The sequence below is a fragment of the Parus major genome, chromosome 6, assembly GCF_001522545.3.
Source record: "Parus major isolate Abel chromosome 6, Parus_major1.1, whole genome shotgun sequence".
Taxonomy (NCBI): domain Eukaryota; kingdom Metazoa; phylum Chordata; class Aves; order Passeriformes; family Paridae; genus Parus; species Parus major.
In genome coordinates this window covers 3985073-4009821 of record NC_031775.1, presented here as the reverse complement: position 1 = coordinate 4009821, position 24749 = coordinate 3985073, and the positions used below count along the sequence as shown (strand labels likewise).

Genomic DNA, 24749 nt, shown 5'->3' with positions numbered 1-24749 from the left:
AAGTGAAGACAATTGGAGAAGGAATACTTAATGTTCATATGTGATTAACTATTCTTCTGTGTAGCATTAGATTTTGCATTGGTATTATGTCAGTAAACCTATATAGTAAGAGAACTTGCTATCCTGTAGTCCAGGCTGGACCTCTTTGGTTTGTAGTTTCAAGTTTCTGTCAACTGGAGCTCCTTTTATAGTGCTGCCAGTTTCTCAGTTATTTGAATTAATGTTACAGAGTGTATTTTTAACATGTTTCTCCTTAACTTTATTCAGATTTGTGAAGGATAAAATATAAAATAGCAGAAAACTATCTTCAGCCATACTCTTTAATGTGCAGGTGTTACTGTCATGCTATCTTGAGCTGCTATGTTTGAAGTTAACATTTCTGATGTGTGTTTCTTTTAAACACTTGCCCTCACCCAAGTCTTTATTTGCTCAGATTAAAGGAGTGAAGTGCAGCATTTGTAATTAAGCTGCTAGCTTGTGTAACTGTGTCATCTGCGAGCAATGTACAGTCAAGCATGGGTAAAAGTAATACCTAAATCAGATGTAAAGCAGCTGCATGTGTATGTTCACTGTATTTTGTTGTGCAGCAAGGAAGCATGGGCTTAAACATCTTAAACCTAGCTCAGCAGAAAAGTTAAACCTCTGCCTGGTTTCCAAAGATATTGTTGTTATATTTCAGAGCCAAGGTGCAATAACTGAGAAACTGAGAAGTTTCAGTATGCATGATTTGACTACTATACAAGGAGATGAGTCTGTTGGACAGAGACCTTATCAGACATTGCCAGAAGCTAAAAAGAAAACCAGAGCCTCTGCAAGTGAATCTTCAGGTATGTATCTTTTCTTTTCCCTGCCTAAAAGAACAATTCACCCAAAACAAAAGTTGAAGAGCAGAAATACATTTACCCTGTTTCTAAATGGACAAGGCCTCAAAGAACTCCGGTAGACTTAAACAGAGTACACTCAAAGTAAATTATGGCAGTTAAATTTTTACTGAATTACTTTCTTCTCTCATCCACTCTCAGTGTAATCATACTGTATTCATTACTCCTGTCATTGCCAATTGGCAACAAGAACTTATTACCAAAGTAAAACTTAATTGGAAGTCAAATGTTATATGATTAAGTAGTGTTTCTGTGACAAATGTAAAACAACTTAAACATGAAAACATATGGAAGCTCAGTAAATAAAAGAGAAAATTAATAGGAATTACTTCACCAGGTGTCCTGGGGTGACTTTATGATACTAGTATTCCCAATCTCCTGTTTTATATATATCTGTTAAGTTCTGCACCTTTAATATTAGCTTTGAGAGCTAGGGAAGTTAAAACTGCTGGAGGCTGATGGGAATTTTTTCTCCGACCAATTACTAGCCATTTCTGAGAACTGACAGTGGTTTTGACCATTGAAAAGTGAGATCAACCTGTGAACACCTACTTTAAGACCTAAACCCGAGAATTTCTTGTTCTCTTTGGTTTCCGGCTTTTGAAGAGGTAACAGGCTCCATCTCGGCCTCCTTCTCCCCCATACCAGGCCAGACAAGGCCGCGGAGGGGAGTGGCGGGGAGGCGAGCAGGCCCAGGCCAGGTCAGGCCACTTCCCCCGGCTCAGCTGCAGTTTCTGCCACTGCTGTTTTACCAGAGACTGCCGAGTAAGGAGAGGCCATCGCAGACAACTCCAGCCACCACTCTGGCAGAAATAACAGAACCACCTACCAGGCCTGGGCAAGATTTTAACCCTTTCATTACCCAGATGAGACTTGCAGATTAATCCTTTTTTCCAGAGAGAGAGAGAGTAATCAACATGTAAAGAGACCCTATAAACTATCAAAGACAGTGAAGAAAGGAATTAAGCCTCAGAGGAGGTAGAGAAAGAAGAAGATGCTTTAATAAGCTGAAATATTTTTCTGTTAAAGCTATGGAGATGGACAGTAGTGTTCTGAAAAAAACTCCTTTAATTCATGACAGTATATTGGGAGGAATGGAGTGTTTCAAAGTGTGGATTTTGAGCAAATGATTATGTGCTTGTGGTACTGTGAGGTGCTGGAACAGAGGGGGAGAAGTAATAGTTGAAGATTTGTGGCCTTTAAGAGGCAAAGAGAACACTTCTATTTCCAGAGAAGCTCACAGAGACAGATGAAGAGAACTTTTGCATTTGAATAACTCATCCTTAAAAATTATATCCCTAGACTCATTTGACCCATAACACACCTCAGAGTGATGTGAAACGGGAGGAGAGAACTGATGGCAGAATTTCCGGGCAGCTGGCATCAGAGAAATAGAAAGCTATAAAAGAAACAGTTTTCTTGTGAGAATCTCCATAGATAGCAGAAGAAGACTTCTGTTTCTCTACAAAGACTGATGAAAAGTCTCTAGCAAGAATTGGGACTGTTTTAACCACCAAAGTTTTTTTGTCTCTATGTTGTCATGTGAACAAGGGAATGGTTGGGTAGTGAGGCAGAAAAGGGTTGTTCTGGAGGTTTTATTCTGATTTATTATTGTTGTAGTTTTTGTTAATAAACTTTCTTTGTTCCTTTTAAGTTTTAAGCCTGTTTTGCTCTTGTTCTAATCCACATCTCACAGCAAGAAATAAGTAAGTTTTCTAGTGATTTTTTTAGTTGCTGCTTTAAAACCACAACACCAGGTTTGTAGTAATAGATCAAAATGTAAAATTGTATATGGTGATACAAATAATAAAGGCATCAAGTTGTCATAATAGACTGATGTCTATTAAGACTCAGAAGATGGTGTGTGGTGACCAATATATGGTTTTGTTGAAAGATAGTATTATTTCATTATTGTGTTACGTATACTGTTATTGTCATCATCACTTTGCCCTTGAGCTTGTGATTTTTGAAGGAAGGTTTTGCTGAAGGTCTGGTAACTACATAATTTTTAAATAGCAAGAGTGTGATGTATAGGAACTGCTGTTTCCCACAAAAGAAATGGGTCTGGGCTATTTCTTTTCACCTAAGACTGTCATTCCTTCTCATCCCTCCATTTTGGGGAGGGATAGCATTTGTGGGGTCCAAGGAATTTCATGAATAGTGTGCTAGCCCATTCTAAGGAATAGGTGACCAGCTGAAGGGACCTAATCTGAATTGGAGTTTCCAGAAGGTATCCTGTGCAGGGCAGTGTGAACTGGAGCTTCTGGCTGGAGAGAAAGCCAAGAATTCACAAAGAGCTGCACTAGAGATGATGTCACTGCAGCTGTTGTGCAGGATCTGTTCCTCAGTAAGAGAGCATTACTTACCTATCTGAAATAGCTTAAAAATGCTCTAATTTTTTTAAAAAAATTCTTCAGTTTATACTATATAAATAATCACCGATTTTGAGATTCAATCTCAAATGTCAAAAAGCTTTCTTACAGCTAGTTGAACTTAATTGTTTCTGGTCCTGGTCTCATCTAGCATACACCTCTCATGTTTTCTTGAAATTTTCTTCAGCATTAGGAACTTAAAAAAGATCAAAAGTACACATAGATTTAGGAACACTGTAGCAATATTCTGTTGTGCTGAGCTGGATCTTATTTTTTGTCTGGGCCAGGAGTTCTGTGCAAATTGATTTAAAAGGCCTAGTTGTAGGATGTGGATCATAGGATGATGCTGATGCTGAGCTGGCAGTGCTCTTGCTGTGAAAAAGGCAGATGGGATGCCGATGCATCAGGTATTACAAATGCAGATAAAAAAGTATTGGTGTCACTGCAAACACTGCTACTCTGAAACAGAGAAAGAGATGTGATTCAAATCTTCTGTATTGAAAAAGATTAATTGAAACTGTACTGGAAGCAGAGACATGTTGCCTCTAAAATGGCAGAAGAGAATGACCGAATGTTTGTCTCAAGTAGCTGTGGAATGGATGATGTGATTCTAATTTCTAGGGAAAATAATTGATGAAAATAATTAGATAAGCCTAAATAAAATATTGGCTTAAGATGAAATATACACAGGTCATTGATAAAATTTGGTTTAGAGTCTAAAAGGTGTTCCTGAGTGTTACAGCCAGTAGATTCTGGGATAAAAGGAGTGTTCGGTGGAGGAAGGAATCAGACTGGATTTGGTAGCTTTGCGATAGGTCTGTGGTGGAGATTCTGGGCTGTTGGACCCCAAGGAGCTTTTGGAGTGTATTTTTAAGCAGTTAGTGCCCTCTAGTGAGAGTCTTAGGTAATAATCTTGGTCCTGGTTTTGTAGTATATTAACAACTCTTAACAGTACTTTGGTGTGTTACCGAAATGAAAGGAGCTTTGGTATTAAAAATGCAGGAGGATAAGCGTATGAAGAAAGATCCTATGAATGCGAGTCATCAAATGGTTTGTATTGGGAGGGATCTTTAAAGGTTTATTATAAGTGTAACCTCCTTCTCATGTGGATTGTGTCCTAAAATCTTAAGTACTTCTTTAGACGATCACTAAAGTTTTTGCAGTTCAGTGTAAAGCAGAAGATGTCAGCAAACTTGTGATTTCAGTCTTGACAACTGAAGAAGCACTGAATAACTCATCCTTAAAAATTACATTACATACCTGTGGAACCAAGTGGCAGGATTAGAAGTACCAAACTCGTGGCAAAGTAGATGTTTCTGTTTTGAAATAAGCACATCATCTAAAAGCATAAATCATGTGTGTTAAAGATGAAAATCACTGCTTTCTTAGAAGTCAAGAAGTTACAGCTACTATTTTTAAAATATTTTTTTTCTAAAGGTTACAAAACCCCACTGGAAAAAAATCCTGGAGATGATAAAACAGATGAAGAGATGGAGGGGACACATTCAGAGGATGAAATGTTTGCTCAGAGAGGCCTTCGCAGAACTCAGAGTATGAAATCTGTGAAAACTATTAAAGGCCGTAAAGAGGCAAGTATAATCCTGGTTAATTGAGTTTTTGTTCTTTCAGTGTATATTGGCATTATTCATAGTGCAGAAATTTATTTTTATTTTTAATATTGGAGAAGCTGTCAACAATAACTAGGTTCCAGAATGCTAAATGGGGAAGAAAGCATGTGACAACAATATCTAAGTTTGGAGCTTTTGTAGTTTGGAGTGTTTAGGGGAAATATATGTATGAAATTAATGAAGCAAGGAGCAAGAGAGAGGAGATGAAGCAGACTCTGTGTTTGAAATGGTAATTTTGGCACCACTGAGCCTAATTTCAGGAAGTGTTCACCTTGAAAGGGGGTATGGATAACAATAATATTATCTGTGTGCTGTGCACACTTAAACATCTGCAGTTTAATAGATAAAGAATATTCAGAATTTTTTAGTTGCCATAGACAAACGACCTGACTCTTTGTGATCTACAAAGAGAAGATCCTAGTTAGCATCTTAGCATGCATCACAAAATTTAAAGATACTCCAGTATAAATCTCTGTGAAGTCTCATAAAAGTTTTTGGGTCATTCCAGGAAAACAATTGATACTTACTCTTCTTGCCCAATTCTGTTGAAACTTTATCTTATTCAGTCATAGGTAGATTCTCTTAGTGAAACTGGGTGTCCAAAGCACATAGGAAGACATTTGCTAAATAGGATTAGTGGGGAGGTGAATCATATTTCCGTTTCATGTGACTCAGTACTTCATTATAATTTTGTTTTTCTCCTCAGATACGATATGGATCACTAAAATACAGAGTAAAGAAGAGACCCGTTGTATACTTTTAAGTGTACTGCACAATTCCTGCAAGAGAAACTGCTGTACTATAGTAACTTGAATTCAAGTGTTAAAGATCTGTGTACAATGCCTAGAATGAGTCTGTATGAACAGATATGGTAGGACTTGGTTTTGTGAGCCCAAGTGATCAGATAAAGTATTACTCTGTTTTTCTATAATTGTGTCATGTTTAGATTTAAATCTGGATAAGTTACAGCATGGATTTCAGCACTCCTTAAATAGGAGTTAAATGAGTAATAGGAAATACTCCTTTGCCAGAGGTATTGAACAGATTGAAATAATTGCAAATCAAATTGAATTAAGAGAAGCTGTAAGTATGTAGAGCTTGTGAAAATTGAACCATAGTGTCCCCAAGTTTACACTGAAAGATAAATATACTTGAAATATTTTTCTGAACTACAATTCCTGAAAAGGCCTTTGTGTAATTTTTAAATGTACGGTTTAAAGGACAGTGGGTGATGGTGGGAAAGGAAAAGGAAAGATGAGGTAGGTAGGATACATCCTTAACTTCATCATTTTGTGTCATATTGCCAAGCTTAGCAAACTGGGGTACATACAGCACTTTATGCAAAACTGTATAGTTTTGCACACTCTTAATGATTTACAACTGCACGTCATTTTAGTGACTTGCTACATAGGCTAGAGTTACGTTTTGAATGCCAGCAATTCTTGTATTTCATTATATTTTTAAAATTCATCTTGATTCCTTAAGTACACTTGGGATGCTGTAGATATCTGCTACTAATGATATTATCAGGTGCCTTTCTATGTATTACTGGGCTGTGTAGGTTTTGTCTGTGTGGTTTTGGTTTTTTTTTTGTTTGTTTGTTTGTGGGTTGTTTTGTTTGTGTCTGTCTTCCTCCATCTAAAGAGATATAACATGATTTAAGTCAGTTTTTGGTTAAAATTGTGGTAAGTAAAATTTGTAGCAATTCCAGTGATGCACCTCAGGGATCTTATCAGCCCATGAGCTGTGTGTTCAAGTCATGCTGCCATAAAGTCATATATGATAGGTTAGTCAGGCCCTGGTTTAGTTTTGCTCTACATTGCTTTAAGAAAAAATATATTAATATATATATGTACTTTAGAACATGTATGAGTGTATATTTCATACTATATGTGGATTCTAAGATGGTCTGTGTAGTACTTTTTTTTATTGCTAAAGTTATTACTAAAATATTTGCATATAAATAGCTCCTTCTAAAGGTCTAGTTCATTTAGTCAGTCATTTTATAACCTAGAATCCCATGGCATATCTACACAGAGATTAATTTTGAAATGTCTTTCAATGCAGTGATTTGTCAAAATTACTTTTTTAGGTCACCTTTGGTATTATTTTCTGCAGTTCTGAGAATTAGACTGATTCTAATTTTCTGTGTGAATATTTCTACTATGGCTTTAGGGAGAAACAACCCACTTCTTGCAGATAGTACTTTATTATGTATCTTTGGGACAGACCTTGTTACTTGCCTCAAAGAGAACATAGCATGGATTCCTCATATCCTTGGATCTCTGACTTCAATCCTCAGACCTTCCCCCAAGTATTGACAATCATCTGCTGTTAGTGTTGTTCCTCTCTAGCTGTGGGAAATGTCTGCAAGCCATGTGCAAAGTTGTGCTCAAATGCAACAGCACTTAGAGCATCTCTGAGGAGCCTCGGTGCTTTAGTGAGAAGTCCCAGCAGGCCATGTGTGATTAAAAGAATGAAGTTTGTAATACTTAACTCAGAAACACAGTTTGATACCAGAAGACAGGAAGGCTGCTGTCTCCCAAATGAGTACAGTGCAAAACTCCCATCCCCTAAACAGAACTGTTATCCAGCTTTTCTAAGGAGCTGTAGGCAAGGAGTGATCAAAAAAACAACCTCCCTGGGAGTGTGGGATGTCTGCCCCAGGAGTGTTTGTGCTTCTCATCTATTTCCCTGAGGCTTGTCTGTATGTTAAGGTACATAAAACATTAAGGAACCTAGAGCTCTTGTATTTGCATCTCACCAGTCTCTGAATAGTAGACTAACCAGGGCCTGAGATGGACACTCCTACTGTATAGTTGAGCATTTGCTGACACATTTTTCTGTAACTAATCATGCTTGTTTTACCAGCAAGCATGGCAAAAAAAGATCCTCTTCCTAAAAGTCATAATCCTGCATGAAGGAGTAGGGTAAGCCATTTTTTCAGAATTACAGTTCCTGTTACAAGATCATGTAGATCCTGTTTTGGGAGTTGTGTTTTTACCCCATCTCTAGGACTAGAGATCATTGAAGTATTTTAGGCTCTACCACACTCTTGTCAGGAAGTTGCTCTATGTGTCTCTATGTACCTGAGGCTGTAACTTCTGGCAGACATAACTTGTCAGCTCAGTAGTGATAAAGACTAAATAAATACTCCTCTTTCTGGAACTTGTATAGAATTAGGAAAGCTGGCAGTGTTATTAATATTCATTACTGTTTGCATAAAAATGTACTTCTGTTCTTTCAGATCTTACATGATCAAATCTTCAATGTTTTCCTAGCTGTTGTCTTCATTCTAATAGCCAACTATAAAAATATTTTCTTTTTATATCTCAGACTGATTTTGATCTTTGAATTCATCCTCAAACTTGTTCACTGGATTATCTTAATTTTTTTCTTCTTACTGTTCATTGTTAGCTGATGCTAACAATGCACACAATGGCATGATTAGCTTTCATCCCAGTGATACATAGCCCTCCTTACTGAATTTAGTTTAGTTTGGTTTTGAAATATTACAATCTTTTAACTTTAGTTACAGGAAATTTTCAAATTTTTCTTGCCTTAGCAACTGCAGAAGTCATCTGTCTAGCTCTTGCAGGAAACTTCTTGAAAAAAATGTTAAAAATTGATGTTTAATATTCATTGTGGATTTGGAATGTAAAATGTAGTTCATGTCAAATTATCTAATCATCTGAAAAAAGTGTTTCCTGAGAACTGACTGACTGCCACCAGCATGACTGCTGGTGTAGTTAAACAAAGACTTGGGGTTTAAAAATGTTTTAAAGGAGAATATGTTTTTCCATTTAAATTGTATAAAGGTTTGAAGCCTTTCGAAAATATATCTGAACTGACAGCTTTCTTAGCAAGAGCCTACTGTACTTCTAAAATACCCAGTCTGAGATGAGGATTAAATTGGTGGCCTGAGCTGCAAATAAGCTTAGGCTGGACTTTGATTACAATGTAATTGCCAATATTGCTAATTCCTTTGGTATGTGAAACTAACCAAATAATATCCAACATACATTTTGCAAAATATAATGAATTTTAAAACAGAAGATAACTTAGTAAAAGAGAATGGTGGAGGAAATTCTGGACGCATTCAACATACTGTTCATGACAAAAATGTGTTTTACTTTTGGTGTTGCTTTTATTAATGGGAAGTTGGTATTTTAAGGTATTTTTTCTACAAAAATGTATGTGCAGAGGCAATACTTTAACATTTTTCAAGAACTTATACTGTTAAATGCTACAAACCACAGAATATACATTTGGACTGAAGGTAGTAGCTTTAAAAAAAATGCAATGTAAGCTTTAATTTTTATATTATAGTAATAACTTGCTGTCAACTTGTTTACATATTTGTAGGATGGAAACTTCAATATGCATTGACTTATCTTGATGCTGTCTTTAATAAATACTGCTTTGAGCAAGATGCAGTGGATATTTTATTATCTGAATTACTATTATAAACCTAGTCACTATGTAATCTGTATTCTGTTACTTATTATAATGGTTCAAACACAAAAACAATCTATCTGAAGTTTGGATAAACTTTTAAAACTCGTTGAATTATGGCGAAGCTACTCTTGATTTTCTGCCACTAAGTTTGAAGCTGATTTAGGCTGAAATGAAATGTATCCTGCCAGAGGCAACTTGAACATACTATAGTGTCACCTGGTTTGATTAGGTGCTTGGTTCAGAGTAAATTAAAATTGAGATGTTCAATGTCCCAACTGCTGGACATAAAACTGATTTTGTTCTGTATTCCCTAGTCAGGGTTCTTCTGGTAGTCCAGAGGAGGACATGCATAGGTGAATTTGGCCCTTTCCTTTTTTCAAACCTCCCTTCAAGTCATCTGTTAACACCCCTACCAAAACTCAAGTAAAAACCTCAGTAACCACATTTTCTAGGCCTTGTTTGCAAGGCTTCCTCAAGGCTTGTTTTCAAGCCTCAATGAAATAATTTTTTTATATGGTTCATTGAGGAGAAAGATTTAAAAGACAGTAGCAATAAATCGTTTTTAAGCATTATGAAAATCCATCCCAGAAGCACAGACTGACTCTTTAGGGACCTTGCCATGATTCAGTTTCTCATGTCAGAAAAGTTCATGCAGTACAAGCACCTTGCCAAGAAATTGTGGATGTCTGAAAGTAATGCTGACTTTTTTCCATTATTTCTTCAAGTAACGTTTAGCAGGTAGTGGGAAAGTGGACTAAAAGCTGTCTACCTGATGCTGGTAAGATCCAATCGGGGAATAATCTGAAAATTCAAAACTAATGCTGGTACGTACATCTTAGGTTAAAATGTTAATTATTCAGCAGCAGCAATGGGGACAGGTCTTTTGTGGGGGTTTTGTTGTACTTGTTTTGTTTTTTGTTTTTGGGGGCTTTTTAAGTTCTGAGGCATTATGTATTTTCCTCACTAGTATGGGAAAACAAATGGTGGAATAGGAGGGGAAATCTAATATGTATTGTAAAAGCAGTAGACTTCCAAAATTATTTTCTTCCTTTATGTAGATGTACTCAGGGGACAGAATGGGAGCCTGTCTTATATCTGCCTGCCTTTGCCAAATTTCAGCAACAGATTGCTCTGTTTGCATTAGGATAGGAATCATGAAAGCAAGCTGAAGCAAAGACTACGAGGAGTTCAAAACAAAAGATTTCACTATTGTCTGCTAATGTACAGTGACTACATGGATAGGGAAAGTTATAAATGACAATATAGTATAGGCTTTTGCATTTATGTATTAGCTTTTGCACATTATTATTAATCACAAATATTTTGATATGGTACAATTTTCTTTTAACTGCTTTTTGGTATAGTATAACCGGTGAGTTTATGTATGCACCATATAGCTTATATAAACAGTAGTGTGATAAATATAGCTTAAGCCATAGCGTAATATTAAAATAGAGACTGTGATATTAAAATGCACCACTCAAAGAATGGTGTAAGATAATTAGGTGGATTCTCACATTGGTGGATTATCCTATCTGAATGATAAGAGAACAGTGACAAAAACCAGAAGACCAAGAAGAATTTACTGACTCTTTGTTAGCAGGTAGTGTAAAAACAACAGGATGGAACCACAAGAAGAAATAAAATATATTGATTTAATCTACAGGATGGCATGAAGACAAGTCAAAGGTTAAAACCAAGCAAAAGAAATTCCTGGAACATCTAAACTCACAGGAATGTTTGAATAATGTATAAACTCTCATGAATATGCATGTAACTCATGTAATGTAACAGTATATAAGAACATTGCCTTAAGTAAATTGTGTGTTTTTGGCATATTGCCAAACACCCCAGCCTGGATATTGTCCCTTTTATCTCTCATTAAACTTATTTAAAAAAACTTTAAATAGCGAAACTTGTTTTTCACAGGCAAGCTTAGAAATTATTGAGAAAGTTTGTTTTTTCCAGGCTGTAACAGTTCAAAGGTAAGGAGTAATTTGACCCTCACTTAGCTCTTCCTGTGTACCACACTCACTATGCTGCATGCACACACTGCTTCCTCAGGGAGCTGCACTACTCCAGACAATATTTCTACTAATTTTAGTTCTCCTGAACTAAGAATACTGAGGGAAAGTCATCCTACCTTACTAAAGGAAAACCACTTGGAATATTCAAGGAGTCCTCATAGAGGTAAAAGTGAACTTCGTTTATTGCATAACTCAGTACATTCTTATAGGGTTCTTTCAGGGTTCACGCAGCTTAAGTAAAACTGCTGTTGGCTAGTGTATTGTGTTGCAGTGTGTTTCTTGTTAATGGTATGTTCTGTTATTAGCCAAGTTGATAGTTTGGTCCAAATGAGACCCTCCCACCCCATGTTGTCAATCTACCCTGAGTCTCCTGTCAATCTGTCTTAAGCCCACCACATGCTTGGAATTCCACTTCGGAAATCCCCTAAACTTCAGCGCTTGATTAGTCCATGTGACCCAACTTTCCCCCGCTTGCTTTTGTGATTTTGTGAACCCTGCCTTTTACCCTCTCCAGGATATCTCTGATTAGCTGATGCTTTGTACCTTCCCTTTGAATTGCCTCTCTCTTTCAGCTGTTGCATGCTTGCAATTTTCTGTCTTTTGCCCCCAAGATTCCCCAGAGCAATAAATGCTTTATTATCCCATGCAAAAGACCTCCCTCTTGTCCTTGTCTCCTCAGAGCACAGACTGACAGACAAAAAGCCATTGAGCAAGTGCTCTAGTCACACCTCGGGTCATCCTGCTCCTGGGGTGTGACCCACTCCAAGTTGCAGGCCAAAGTGCTAGACCTCCAGCCCGATGTGATAGCTGGCGCCCAACGTGGGGCCCTGTGAACAGATCCCATGATGAACTGTGGATTTTATCCAAGAAGTTCTGGCCCTCAGCTGCCTCTGAGTGCAGCAGACTGGTTTTTCTCCAGTGGCTCTTGTGGGGAGGAAGTGATAACCTTCTAGCATCCAGAGGACCACTTCCCTGAGGAGGACTTCCCTGCAGCCCCTGTCCATTGGACCAAAGGAGGATGAGTATACCCCAAGTTAGGCTGAGGGTGCTCACAAATTGTGGGAAGGGTGCACTGCTCCCCGGGAGTGGTGGAGGGGGCAGCCATGAACCTACAGGCCATGATAGTTGCCTGCGGAAAGCACCCTGTCCCTGAGACTGGCCCTGGATCTTTTATCTTGAGTTTGTTGTTTCTTTTGCTGCAGAGGAAGGTGTATTTTTGCTGTGCCGGCAGCTTAACATCAAGGAAAATGGGTGTGAAATTGTCAGCACGGTAGAGAGGAATCTATTTTCAAATTTTGGGTACCTGGAGTGTGGGAAAGGAAAGTTTTCAAAAGGGTTGTTAAAAAAGTTTGTTCAATGGCTTTTCCTCCACTTTCCAAGGGTATCCCCAGAGGAAATACCAAGCATCCCCTTCTGGGATATAGCTGGAAGCAAATTAACAGCCTTGACAAATAAAGGAGATACATCGGTTGCTAAATTCTTTTCACTGTTTGTGTTAATTCGATCAGTGATAGTTGAAGAAAAGAAAGTAGAGGAAAGGCTCAAACTAACCCCCTCAGCTCCCCTGTCCCCTCATCCAAAATCTTTGTCCCTTGCATCGGGAAGTCTGTGCCAGGCAAACTGCGATGAAGCGCAGGAGAGCTACCAACTCCCTGGCCTGCCATCGACTTCTCAGTACCCTTGCCTTGAGAGCAATGGCCATGCTGTCAAGGACCCTTTCCTAAACTCCTCTTTCCCAGTTGTTGATCCTCCAGTTCAAGTGAATTCCCACAAAGGAAATTCCCAAGTTTTCCCTGAGTCCTCTCCTGCCCCTCAGAATGACCCTCAAGGGACACAAGATGGTGGAAGCTACATGGCTCGGACCCCACCTTGTGCTTCTTCTTCCCAGAATGCCTTTCACTCTGTTCTTTCCAACCCCTTCCTATCCCCTGACCCCACCCCTACCCATGCCCCTCCTTTTCCTCCCCTCTCCCCAAACTCAGCCCCTTCCCCAGACAACCCCTCTTCCTTTCCACTGGCTCCGCCTCCCATTCCCATGACATCATCTGTTCCCATGATGTGACCTGGGAACAGCAGCTCCCATTCCAATTGCTGTCCCACCCCTGCTCCCTCCTCCTTCTCTGTCAGCTCTCATCCTCTTCCAGCTTCAAATTCCCATGATGGCATGGGAACTGGAAGCCATGAGCCCAAAATGCAAAACCTTGAACAGGAGACCATATCATTTGCTGCACCTGTTTACCTATACCTGAACAAGAGGAACCCCTAAGTGGCAATCTTTTGATTATCAGCATAAAGAGGAGCTTTGCAAGGCTCAGAAGGAGTTTGGGAGAAAAAGTGAGTATTTTAAAGGTCTTTTAAAGGCCATGTTTTCCTCAAACACACTAGTTCCTGACGATATCAGTGATTTGTTTGCATGTCTCCTAATCCAAACAGAATATCTGTTGTGGGAGAGGACATGGAGGTTATTACGAGAACTCCTTCCTGAGCTCTTGCAAAGCCCTGACTGTGCCATTGATGCAGACAACAACAACATCTCAATGGACCGCTTGTGTGGTGAAGGGGATTAGTCGCAAGCTAGAACTCAGGCTAAAAAAATACTGCAGCCTGTGTTGGAACAGGTAAAGAGAGCTGCAGAAAAGGTCTTTATCCTTATGCCCACCAAAGAACGTAAGCAAAGTCATGTGAATATTAAACAGTTTCCCTTTGGGACTTTTATAGATTTTGTTGAAAGGCTCCGAGTCAAAGTAGAGAGGCAGGTTGAGAGCTGGCAACTACAGGAACAGATAATAATGGAAGTGGCCCAAGCAAATGCTAATGACATCTGTAAGAAGATCATCCTGGGTCTACCCTTTGAGCCACCACCAACCCTTGACTTGATTATCAAAGCCTGCACAAAGAGAGCCATCATCCCAGAGCCTCAAGAAAATGAGACAGAATGAAGAAAACAGCTGCTGCTGCTATTCCAAAAATACACCAACAGCCTTATCAGTGTTTTAACTGTGGGCAGGAGGGACACATAGCAAAAGTTTGCCCAAAGAGGCAGCTTCTGCAAAATAAACCAGTAAGTTCTCAGGGGGGAAGGGGACAACCGCTTCCAAAAAACTAGATGGGAAGCGTGGGCCTGCTTCGCATGTAGACAAAAATGAAGCAGGTCAGAATGGGGACCCAGAGAAGGTTTGGAAGACACAAGCTCCCTTTAAACTAGTCATGACACAAAGTACATTCTTTAATACAGATGACTGGTAGGTTGTGTCAGTTGACCCACTTGACAAGGACTTATTTGCTGGACTAGACTGTAAGTATGTCATTATCAGGGACACCAAGCACACACCATGAGATTGAAATCTCTCCGGCAATCATAACATCAGAGCTGGAGGCACTCATTCTCATGGCGCGTTGTGTCCACCCACCCTTCTTTATGCCACAAGGCCAAATCATCGCCCAGGCAATTCTGATGCCAAATGAAATGCCAGTAGATAATTCTTCACCAGGTGTCTACTGGGCAGAAGTCATTGGAGAAGACAAGTCTTGGATGGGGTGTGGACTCTGGCAAGGTGAAGATTACCTTCACCTTGATGGAGTGTTGGACACAGGGGCAGATGTGACAACCATCCCAACCACCAGATGGCCGTCACATTGGGAATTGCAACCTGTGATAGGTAAAGTACAGGGCATTGGGGGTGCCCAATTAGCCAAACAATCTAAGAGCATCGTCCAAGTTAAAGGGCTGGATGGGCAATTGGCCAGCTTACGCCTATTCATTTTGGACTATAAAATTCCCCTGTGGGGAGAGACACTATGTCCCGATGGAGAGTAAAAATTGAAATCCCAAAAACCCTACAGGATTTTTCATAGTGGCCACTGATGAGTGCCCTGCCCAGAAGCTGAACTGGGAAACAACACCCAATATGGGTAGATCAGTGGCTGCTGAATAAACAAAAATTGAAGGCGCTCAATGAATTGGTAGAAGAGCAGTTAGCAAAAGGCAACACTGTGCCAACCACCAGCCCTTGGAATTCCCTGGTCTTCGTTATCAGGAAGCCGGGAAAAGACAAGTGGCGACTCATCCAGGACCATAGAGAAATTAACAAAGTCATTGAAAACATGGGGTCTCTTCAACCAGGAATGCCCTCCCCCATCGATGCTCCCCCAAAATTGGAATTTGGCAGTTGTTTATAGAGAGTTTTTTAGCAGATGGGGGGCACGATATATTAGTAAAAGCCTGTCTGCACAAACCAGCCTCTGTGTTAAGTCGTAATATTAAGGGCCAAAATCCTTGAAACTTGCTTGCAGAAAGTAAAACAATGTCCCTGTGTACAAGGATAAGAATGCAAACTTGTGTGTACTAGCCAATAGTAGTTTGCCCTGCCCGCAAACCCTGTAGAACCGTATAAAAGGTGTGTTAATAATAGAAATAAAGGGCATTCACAATTACTTCTGTGAAGACTGGTGAATAGCTCGAGGGTCTTTGAACAAAAGGAGATGGACATGGAGGTGTTGGTGCTGGCCTTGGAACTGGCCGCCCCTAAAGAGCCTTTTGTGACTATTGTCCAGAGAGATGACAAGTCTTTTCTGCGTTTTGCGAATCCGCTGACCACTTTTGTGGAGAGGCAAGTGCAGGATAGTATGGCGAGGGAGGTTGTGCTCAAGACTCTTGCAAAGACTAATAGAAATGCCGCGTGTCGGAGAATCATTTGTGAGACCCCTGGTGTTCCTTCACTGCCGCAGATGGCACGGGTTTTTGTAGAGGCCAGTGTCGATGCTGGAGGGACCCTTACTGTGGCTGCTATGCTGCGGCCACCTTGGGTGAAGCTGCAGGGTGGGCAGCAACAACGGGGGACTGCTCAGGCCAGCAAGAAGCAGAAAAAGAAGGCGCAGGGAGCCTCGACTCCTCTGTATTACTGTGCCAGGTGTGGTAGGGCAAATCATGCAGCAGATGTGTGCCAGGTGACGGTCCATGTCAATGGTAAGTCTCTGTCGGGCTCAGGAAACAGGAAGCCAAACGCGACGGGGAAACGCGCTCAGACACAAGCCTGTCTTCACACTCCAGAGCCAATGAAGGTCTGCTCGGCCAGCTTGTAGCCAGCACCTTCAGATCTGCAGGCCATGATGTCTGCACGGCAGACACAGTTGTCTTGGACTCTTGTAGAATGTACAGGTTTCCTTTGGATGCCTCGGGCCCAGTGGGAGAGGGCATGAGTGCTCTTCTTGTGGGGATATCTAGTGCCACTGCTTAGAGCATCATTGTGCACCTGGGAATCATTGATTCAGACTTCATGGGGTGGATTTACACCATAGTTTCCACACTCACCCCTCCTGTTCCTATCCCTGCGGGAACCAGACTTGCTTAACTTGTGCCTTTTAAGTCTTGTGTTCGCAGAGTGGAAGATCGGCGGTGGGGAAATGGCATCTTTGGATCCACGGGGCCACCTCAGGTTCACTGGACTGCTGTTCTGGTGGCGAAGGATCATCCTGAGCGGCTCTGCACCCTGTCCAACTCTGGTGAGACACCATCAGAATTCAGTCTTTGTGGGCTTCTTGACACTGGCAGAGATGTCACGATCATCAGGTCTGCTGACTGGCCCCCAGAGTGGCCTTTGAACCTGGTGCAGACATCAGCTGTGGGGTTGGCACGAGCAGCACTATGCTATGTGAGCCGAAGGCCTGTGTTCATCATGAACCCCGAGGGAGACACGGCCATGTTTTGGCCGTATGTCACGAAGGATTCCCGGTTAACACTCTGGGGGAGGGATGTTCTGGCTGCATGGGGGGTGCGTATGGGGACAGATTTTTGATGGGGGCCACTGTGTTGGAGGGTGCAGAATGTCCTACCCCTCCCATACGTTGGTTGGTGGAGAAACCCGTCTGAGAAAATCAGTGGCCCCTCTCTCATAACAAATTAGTCACCCTCTGTGAATTGGTGCAGGAACAGTTGGACCAGGGTCATCTGGAGCCTTCGACCAGTCCCTGGAACAGTCCTCCTGTTTTCTGCAGCAAGAAGAAGTCTGGGAAATGGAGGTTATTGCAAGACCTCCAAAAAGTTAATGCTGTGATCAAAAGCATGGGGGCGTTGCAGGTTGGAATGCCATCACCCACCATGCTTCCTGCCGATTTGTTTGTTCTCATTGTGGATCTGAAGGATTGTTTCTTTACAATTCCTTTGCCTCCCAATGACAGACTGAAATTTGCCTTCTCAGTGCCAGCTATTAATAATGCTGAGCCTGAACAGAGATATCAATGGAGGGTTTTGCCACAAGGCATGCAAAATTCACCAGCCATTTGCCAATGGTATGTGGATCAAGCCCTGTCTGGAGTTCGTAAGCAGTTTCCTGATGCTCATATTTATTATTATATCTATGATATCTTGGTGGCTGCACCCACCCAGGATGAACTGCTGAGGATACGGCCTCAGCTGATCACTGCTTTGCATTCTCATGAGCTGCAAGTGGCTCCAGAAAAGGTTCAACAACAACCTCCTTGGAAGTACTTAGGGGTGAAAATTTTGGAACGAACAGTCCAACATCAGGAGGTGCAATTTGTGCATTCAGTGAAGACACTGAATAATGTTTAGAAATTGGTGGGTGCCGTTACTTGGTTGCAACCCTATTTGGGACTGACCATGGCACAATTGCCCCCCTTGTTTGGTCTATTAAGTGGGACTCTGATTTAAAGTCACCTCAGACACAGACCCCAGAAGCACAGCAGGTGCTGGAGGGGGTTTAGTGAGCAGTTTCTGCTCGTCAGGTTGTAAGAGATGGTCCGAAGATTCCCTCATCTGTCTCACAACCGTCTCAAGGACAGAGACTGAGACCCTGAATATCACAAGGGACTTGGTTTGGGGGTTTGGGTTTAGCTGAAGTGGATGTTTGCTAAGTGATTGTTTGCAGGTTGTTGCACAGTACACTGCTCTCGCTCCTGCTGGTGAGCAGAGGCTTGTGATACCCTTTGCAATGGCTTTTCCACAACACATTGCCCTCGTTCCTGCTGGTGAGGAAAGGCTTGCAAGACGTGGTTTGCTCTGTACCCTACACCTGCCCCCCTGCGCAATGGAATTCATCACAGTGATCATAAATCTCTTCTGTTTTTGGCCCTGCGCATCTCGCTTTGCAAAAGATGGCTGAGTGGACTTAGACGTTGGTAGCTATAATCCCCTTACTCTCTTTTCCTTATGCTTTACTTTCTCCTCTTTCTCTCTCTATCACATATTAGTGTTGATGAGCACTCAATAAAATGTGTTTTGCTGTTTAAGTCCTTGGATTGCTGATAACCTTTTGTACTTTAAGACCAACTAAAGAACTACATCACGAATCCTACCTTGTGGATCATGACAGCCTCTTTATCCCATTCTCTCTCTCTCCCCCTCTTTCTCTTCCTCACATCTATCACATATCCCATGTTGTTAAAACTAAAATAAAGATGCATTGTTGCTGCTGTGGTTTAAACTGAAATCCCTTGGTGTCCCTTTTGCACTCTGAGATCAAATGAACCTCTCACAACTCCTGCTTGTGCTAGCAGATTGTGACACCTGAGGAGAACCCCTCACATTCTAGTGAGGGCTATCCAAAGGGCAACTAGGATCCTCCAAAGACCATCTAGGGAGCAAGGAAGAATCCCTGAAGACCAGTTGATGAGTGACCACCCATCCAGTGTGTTTCATTTGACCTGAAGAAAAATTGTAAGTTGACATATTGTTTTTTTTTTCCCTTTAGTTTCTCATTTTACTGCTGGGTGTGGGACCGAAGTTGTGAGGATGGGCAACAGCATAAGCTGCCCAAAGCTTAGCCTTCCTCAGAGAGATGTCTACTGACAAGCTGCGGGAACCATTGTTTTAGGGAAAGGTAAATTTTCTAAGGGGGAATTGAAGAAGTTTTTTTATTGTATTTTTAAGTATACTTTCCAAATACAAACCCTGATTCTATTCATTTAAGTTCATTTTGGGACAATGTGGGGAAAAAGTTATATACAGTTCAAGCAAGTGGGGGTTTGTCAGTTTCAAAGTTTTTCCCTTTATTTCATGTTATTATTAAGTTGGTTGATCAATTAGTGGATGCTTTGGGTAGTGTTTTGGGGGATTCAGGGAAAATTTCAGGTCACCAGTTGAAAACCCCTTCCCCTCTTTCATCTCCTCACGTCCTCTTCCCTGCCTAAGGGGCAATCCCTGACGCTTCCCAGTCCTCGCTCTACCCTTTCCAGGATGTGGCCTTGATGACCTGGATCTTCACCTCAACCTCCTTTCTATGCCCTCACACTCAATTTCGCCTCCATTCAGTTTTTTCCCACAAAATGGCACCAACAATGTGGCCATCTCTGCCATTTTGTCCCCTTCACCTCCAAGTTTTTCCACCCTTGCACCTCAAAATGGCTGCACTCCTGTTCCCACCTTTTCCCACACTTTCCACTGTGCTCAGCTCCTTCCTCCTCCCTGCGTCGTCAGTGGGTGTAACCATGACGGGACCCTCCCCCTCCATCAGGAACGTCCCTTCCATCACAAATCTCACCTCTCCCTCTCTCTCTGCCCTTTCTGGTGTTGGCTCCCCTCCAGTGGTCCAACCCTCTTCTGGACCCCTCGTCACTGGGACCGGAAGCTGAAATGACGGCGACCAGAAGGAGGCCATCTTGGTCTCCCCTGCGATCCATAACTAGTCGGCTCTGGCTCACCCAAGGAAGCCTCAGTGGATGAGAGTAGCCCAGACCCCAGACCCAAATTCTACCACCGGATCTGAGGATTGCTGGACCAGGACCCAGAAGGAAACCACCCAGAAAGGAGACTGGGAACTGACCAACAAAATCCCGGCCTTTCCCAGTTGTCTGTAAAAGGGGGAGAGGGACAAAAACAAATTTATGGGAGCCAATCTGTTATGGGGAATTGAAAGGACTGTGCAATGAGGCCAAAGAGCATGGCAAGGGATCACGTTTCTTTAAGAATTTGCTAGAGGCCACCTTCTCTGCACATACACTGGTCCCACACAACATAAAAAAACATTACCAGCTGTCTCCTTTCTCCAGCTGAATATATGCTGTGGGAAAGACAGTGGAAAAAACATCTAAAAACTTTATCAGACACATATTCAAAGGACACCAACAAACCAAATTTAACTGTGACCAAAAGGTGGAAGAAGGTGACTTCCAAAAACCCCTTCATCAGGCACAAAATCTCTCAGAAGCTGCACTCCACGACATTGCCACTACATCAAAAGCATCTCTGCTCCTTACCCCCAATGACACAATCCAAACACAAAGTTTTGCAAACATAAAACAAGGGGTAGAGGAAACATTTATGAAGTTTGTTGACAGATTCAAAATTGCCCTTGAAAAACAAATAAAAAACCCAGAGGCCAGGAAAAAGATACTCTATAAAATGGCCATCTTGAATTCTGGGCAATTTTGAGAAGTCTTGTTTCATTTTGGGCCTGCAGGATCTTGTCCAGGGAGGCTACACTTACCAGTGACCAAATGAGACTCCAGCAAGACAGGCTTCTGCTTAGGAAACCATTTATTCAACATAGGAACAAACTTGGCTTAGATCCAGAGACAGAGAGCCCCGAACAGAGGCGGTAGGTTTTATGGGACAGAACCAAGGTGGACTTTAAGGTTGGGGACTAATAGGAACATAGCAGGGGAGAAACCCCAGGGGCACAAACCAATCAGAACACCCTGGACTGCCACCCTTTGAGGGTCTGGGGTGGGGCAATTCTTCCTGGGCTCACAGGGCCCATCCCCTGAGGCAGAGGGATGGCATGCGCTCTTCCCAGGCTTTAAAGCCACAACTCTCACTTTAACACTGCTTATCTGAAACTAAATCTTTGCCTCCCTGGGCAGGGGACACCTCACAAAGCCTATCCCTTGACATGGAACCAGCAACTGAACAGATGGTAGAAGCCTGCACCCAGCATGCATCATCTGGAAATACTGTGGCATGGGAAGTGACTAAGGGTATTGTGGAAGGGGTAGCAGGAACATTTGCAGCAGTGGAAAAAGACAATAATAGGTATTTCAACTGTGGAGTGTCTGAACTTTTTTAAAGGACTGTCCCTGGAAAAATACACCAGTTGACTCTGGCAGGCACCATCCATGGTCACAACAATGCCTGCTTTACCAGCATCACTTGGGAAGCTCCCCATGGAGCGCAGAATGGCCTTGCTCTATGACATCAAATCAGAAGCTGTTCTACCCTGCTCTGCCAACCATTGCAGAGCAGAGGGAGAACCTGACATCTGCTCCAAGGGCTCCACAATTGCCAGGGCCTCTGGACCAGACCCTGCATAGAGAGCGGTTCAGGTGAGAACCTGGCACCAGCTGGTAAGTGACCTGCCAATTGACTTGACTGATGAGTGCTTCCATAAGGTACCAATTGGGAAGTATGGGCCAAGGGATGGTCCTTGGGACACCTTAATTATCGGGGACCCACTAAAAATTTTGTCCCCTGGGTATACAGTCTGAACTTCAGGGAGGACATAAACTTGTTCAGACTGTATACCCAGGGGACAAAATTTTCAACTCTCTGGCATGCATGGACCCTTCATTCTGTCTACTCCAACAGACTCCTGTCGCACAGGCCTTTTTACTGCCTCTACACTATCCAGAACAGGTTCCCCTCAACCCCACCGCAATGTGGGTGCAGACTGTGAGCTCCAACAAACCCATCATGGAGTCCGTCCATGATGGGTTCTGTAAGGCGGAGAAGATCTGCCACCTGGATATGCTGACAACTGGAGAAGATGTCAACATCATAGCCCTCTCTGAGTGGCCAGCAAATTGGGAACTACAGCCTGTGGCAGGCATAATATTAGGGATTGGAGGTGCGACAGTCTCTTACCACAGCAAGAGAAATGTAATAGAAAGTCCCAAGGGCAAAATGGCCACCATTCAACTTTATATGGTGAGGACGCCCTGGGGCAGGGACTGGGGCATCACGCCCTGGGGCAGGGACTTATTGTCCCAACGGGGGGGCTTCCCTAAAAATCCCCTGAAGGGATTTTTAGTTGGGGCTGCTGTAGACCACATAACACTTACCATCCCTTGGCTCACCTAGAAACAAGATCGTACAGTGTAGGTCAACCAGTGGCCCTTTTCCAACAGAAAGTTGTGCACACTGGAGGCCCTCATGGAGGAGCAACTTTCCATGGGCCCCATCATCAAGACCAACAGCCCCTCAGCCTCCCCTATCTTTGTTTTAAAAAAGCCTGGGAAGGAGGTTCTGAGGTGGAGGTTCCTCCATGACCTCAGAAAAATCGATGAAGTCATTGAAGACATGGGTCCCCTGCAACCCAGTTTGCCCTCACCTGGTTACCACTGGTTTGTCCTCCTGCAAAGGATGAAGAATTTACCAATGATATGCCAGTTGTGTGCGGTCTACATTTTGTCCCCCATCAGGAGCCTATTCCCAGAGGCAATAATACTCCATTATATGGACAATATCTTTGTATGTGCCCCAAGTGACTCATACTTGGATGTGGCTTGGATAAGACTATTAAGGCCATCGAGGAGGCTGGGGTCGAAATCCATGAAGGCAAGATCCAATGTACCTGCCTCTGGACCTACCTGGGATTCTGGATCCATGAGTAGACCATCATGCCCCAGCAGTTTACCATCAGGGATAATCCAAAGACCCTGCATAACCTCCACCAGCTCTGCAGGTCCATCAATCGGGTATGTCTTCAGCTGGGAATTATGACAGAGGTCCTCACACCACTCTTCAACCTACTCTGTGGCAGCGAGGACCTGGCTTCGCTGCACATCCTGATGCTGGAGGCCCTGGAGTCCATCTCTAAGGTTCAGGAGGCCCTGTCTTTGTGGGAAGCCCACTGCTATGAGACTAACCTGCCTTTCCAGCTTGTCATCCAAGGTAAGGCCCCTTGATTTCATGGCCTCATATTTCAATGAGACACTCACTCAAAGGACTCACTAATTATCCTCGAGTGGATGTTCCCTCACCATCAACCGGCTAAGATGATAACTACCACTCAGGAATTAATGGCAGAATTGGTAAGGAAGGCCTAAGCTTGCCTCTGGTCTCTTGCAGGATGTGAGTTCACATGCATTTTCTTACTGTTGGCTATGACTGGAGATTTGGAACATTTGCTCCAATTCAATGAGAGCCTTCAGTTCACCCTGGATAGCTACCCAGAGCAAATTTCCATCCATTATCCTAAACATAAGCTATTCAATTTGGCATTTAATTTGGTCCCCAAATTCATCCAAAGGAAAATGCCACTCAAGGCTCTGACAGTTTTTACTTATGGCTCAGGGTCCTCCCACAAGTTAGATATGACTTGGAAGGATCCCAGGATCCTAGAAGTGAGAGTCTGACATCCAGGTGCTGGAAGGGTCACCTCAGCATGCATAACTAGCAGCCATCATCACAGCACTTGAAAAATTCCCAGAACCAATTAATCTGGTCACTGATTCAGCATATGTCAGAGGAGTGGCTATGAGGGCTGAACACTCTTTCTTAAAAGAAGTCTCAAATCCATATTTGTTTAAGATGCTTTCCAAGTTAATTTATCTCATCTCCCACAGGAAGCATCCATTTCGTATAATGCATGTGATATCACACACCAACCTCCCAGGTGCCATTATGGAGGGTAATAGGAGAGTGGACACACTTGCCATGACAGCTGGGACAGCAAATGTCTTGGGCATCTTTGCCTAGGCAAAGATGTCTCATGCTTTTTTCCATCAGAATGTCCCAACCCTCATATGCATGTTGCATCTATCTAAAGACCAAGCCAGAGCTATTGTGGCCACCTACCCAGACTGCCAGTCTTATCAATTGCCATCTTTAGGCTCTTGGGTCAACCCCAGAGGCCTCAACAGCTGCCAGGTTTGGCAGATGGATGTCACCCACTTCCAATCATTTGGGAGTCTAAAATTTATTCATGTGTCAGTGGATACCTTTTTGGGTGCAGTGTTTGCTTTGGCCCACTCAGGAGAAGATGCAATCCATACCCTTATTGATGTACAAAGCAGGTGCTCATGATGAGAGACTTCTCCAGGGTCAAGCTGTTCAAGTATAAGCAGTTTATTATTTGGGTAGAGGGAAGAAGGGGCCCATTTCCTCTGCCAGTCATGGTGTACACATGGTCAGGGAGGGAGAGAGAGAGTGGAGAGGGAAAAGAGAAGAAGGAGAAGGGAGTAAGAGTTAAGAGAAGTATGGGTAAGAGAGGGTAAAAGCAAGAGCAAGTAAGGGCAGGTAAGAGTAAGAGCAGGGATTAAGGGAGCAGGTTAAGAGGAGGGGAGAAGTTAAGAGTTAAGAGCAAGAGAATAATGGAAGCTAAGAGCTAAGAGAGTGAGGGGAGAGAGCTTAAGAGTTAAGAGAGAGGGTAGGAGAAGTTAAGTGGGGAGAAGGGAATAAGAATTAAGAAAGCAAAGTTCTTCTTACAG

At 42.5% G+C, this 24749-nt stretch overlaps 1 protein-coding gene across 1 annotated transcript in view; it reads left to right on the top strand.

Annotated features, from left to right (window-relative positions):
- REEP3 (receptor accessory protein 3) overlaps positions 1-9322 on the top strand; it is a 46123-nt gene extending 36801 nt beyond the window's left edge. Inside the window, exons 6-8 of the mRNA XM_015633493.3 lie at positions 680-827; positions 4691-4842; positions 5588-9322. Of these exons, the coding sequence (XP_015488979.1) occupies positions 680-827; positions 4691-4842; positions 5588-5644 (357 nt within the window). The 3' untranslated portion in view covers positions 5645-9322. The remainder of the gene's footprint in view (positions 1-679; positions 828-4690; positions 4843-5587) is intronic.
- The last annotated feature ends 15427 nt before the right edge of the window (positions 9323-24749 follow it).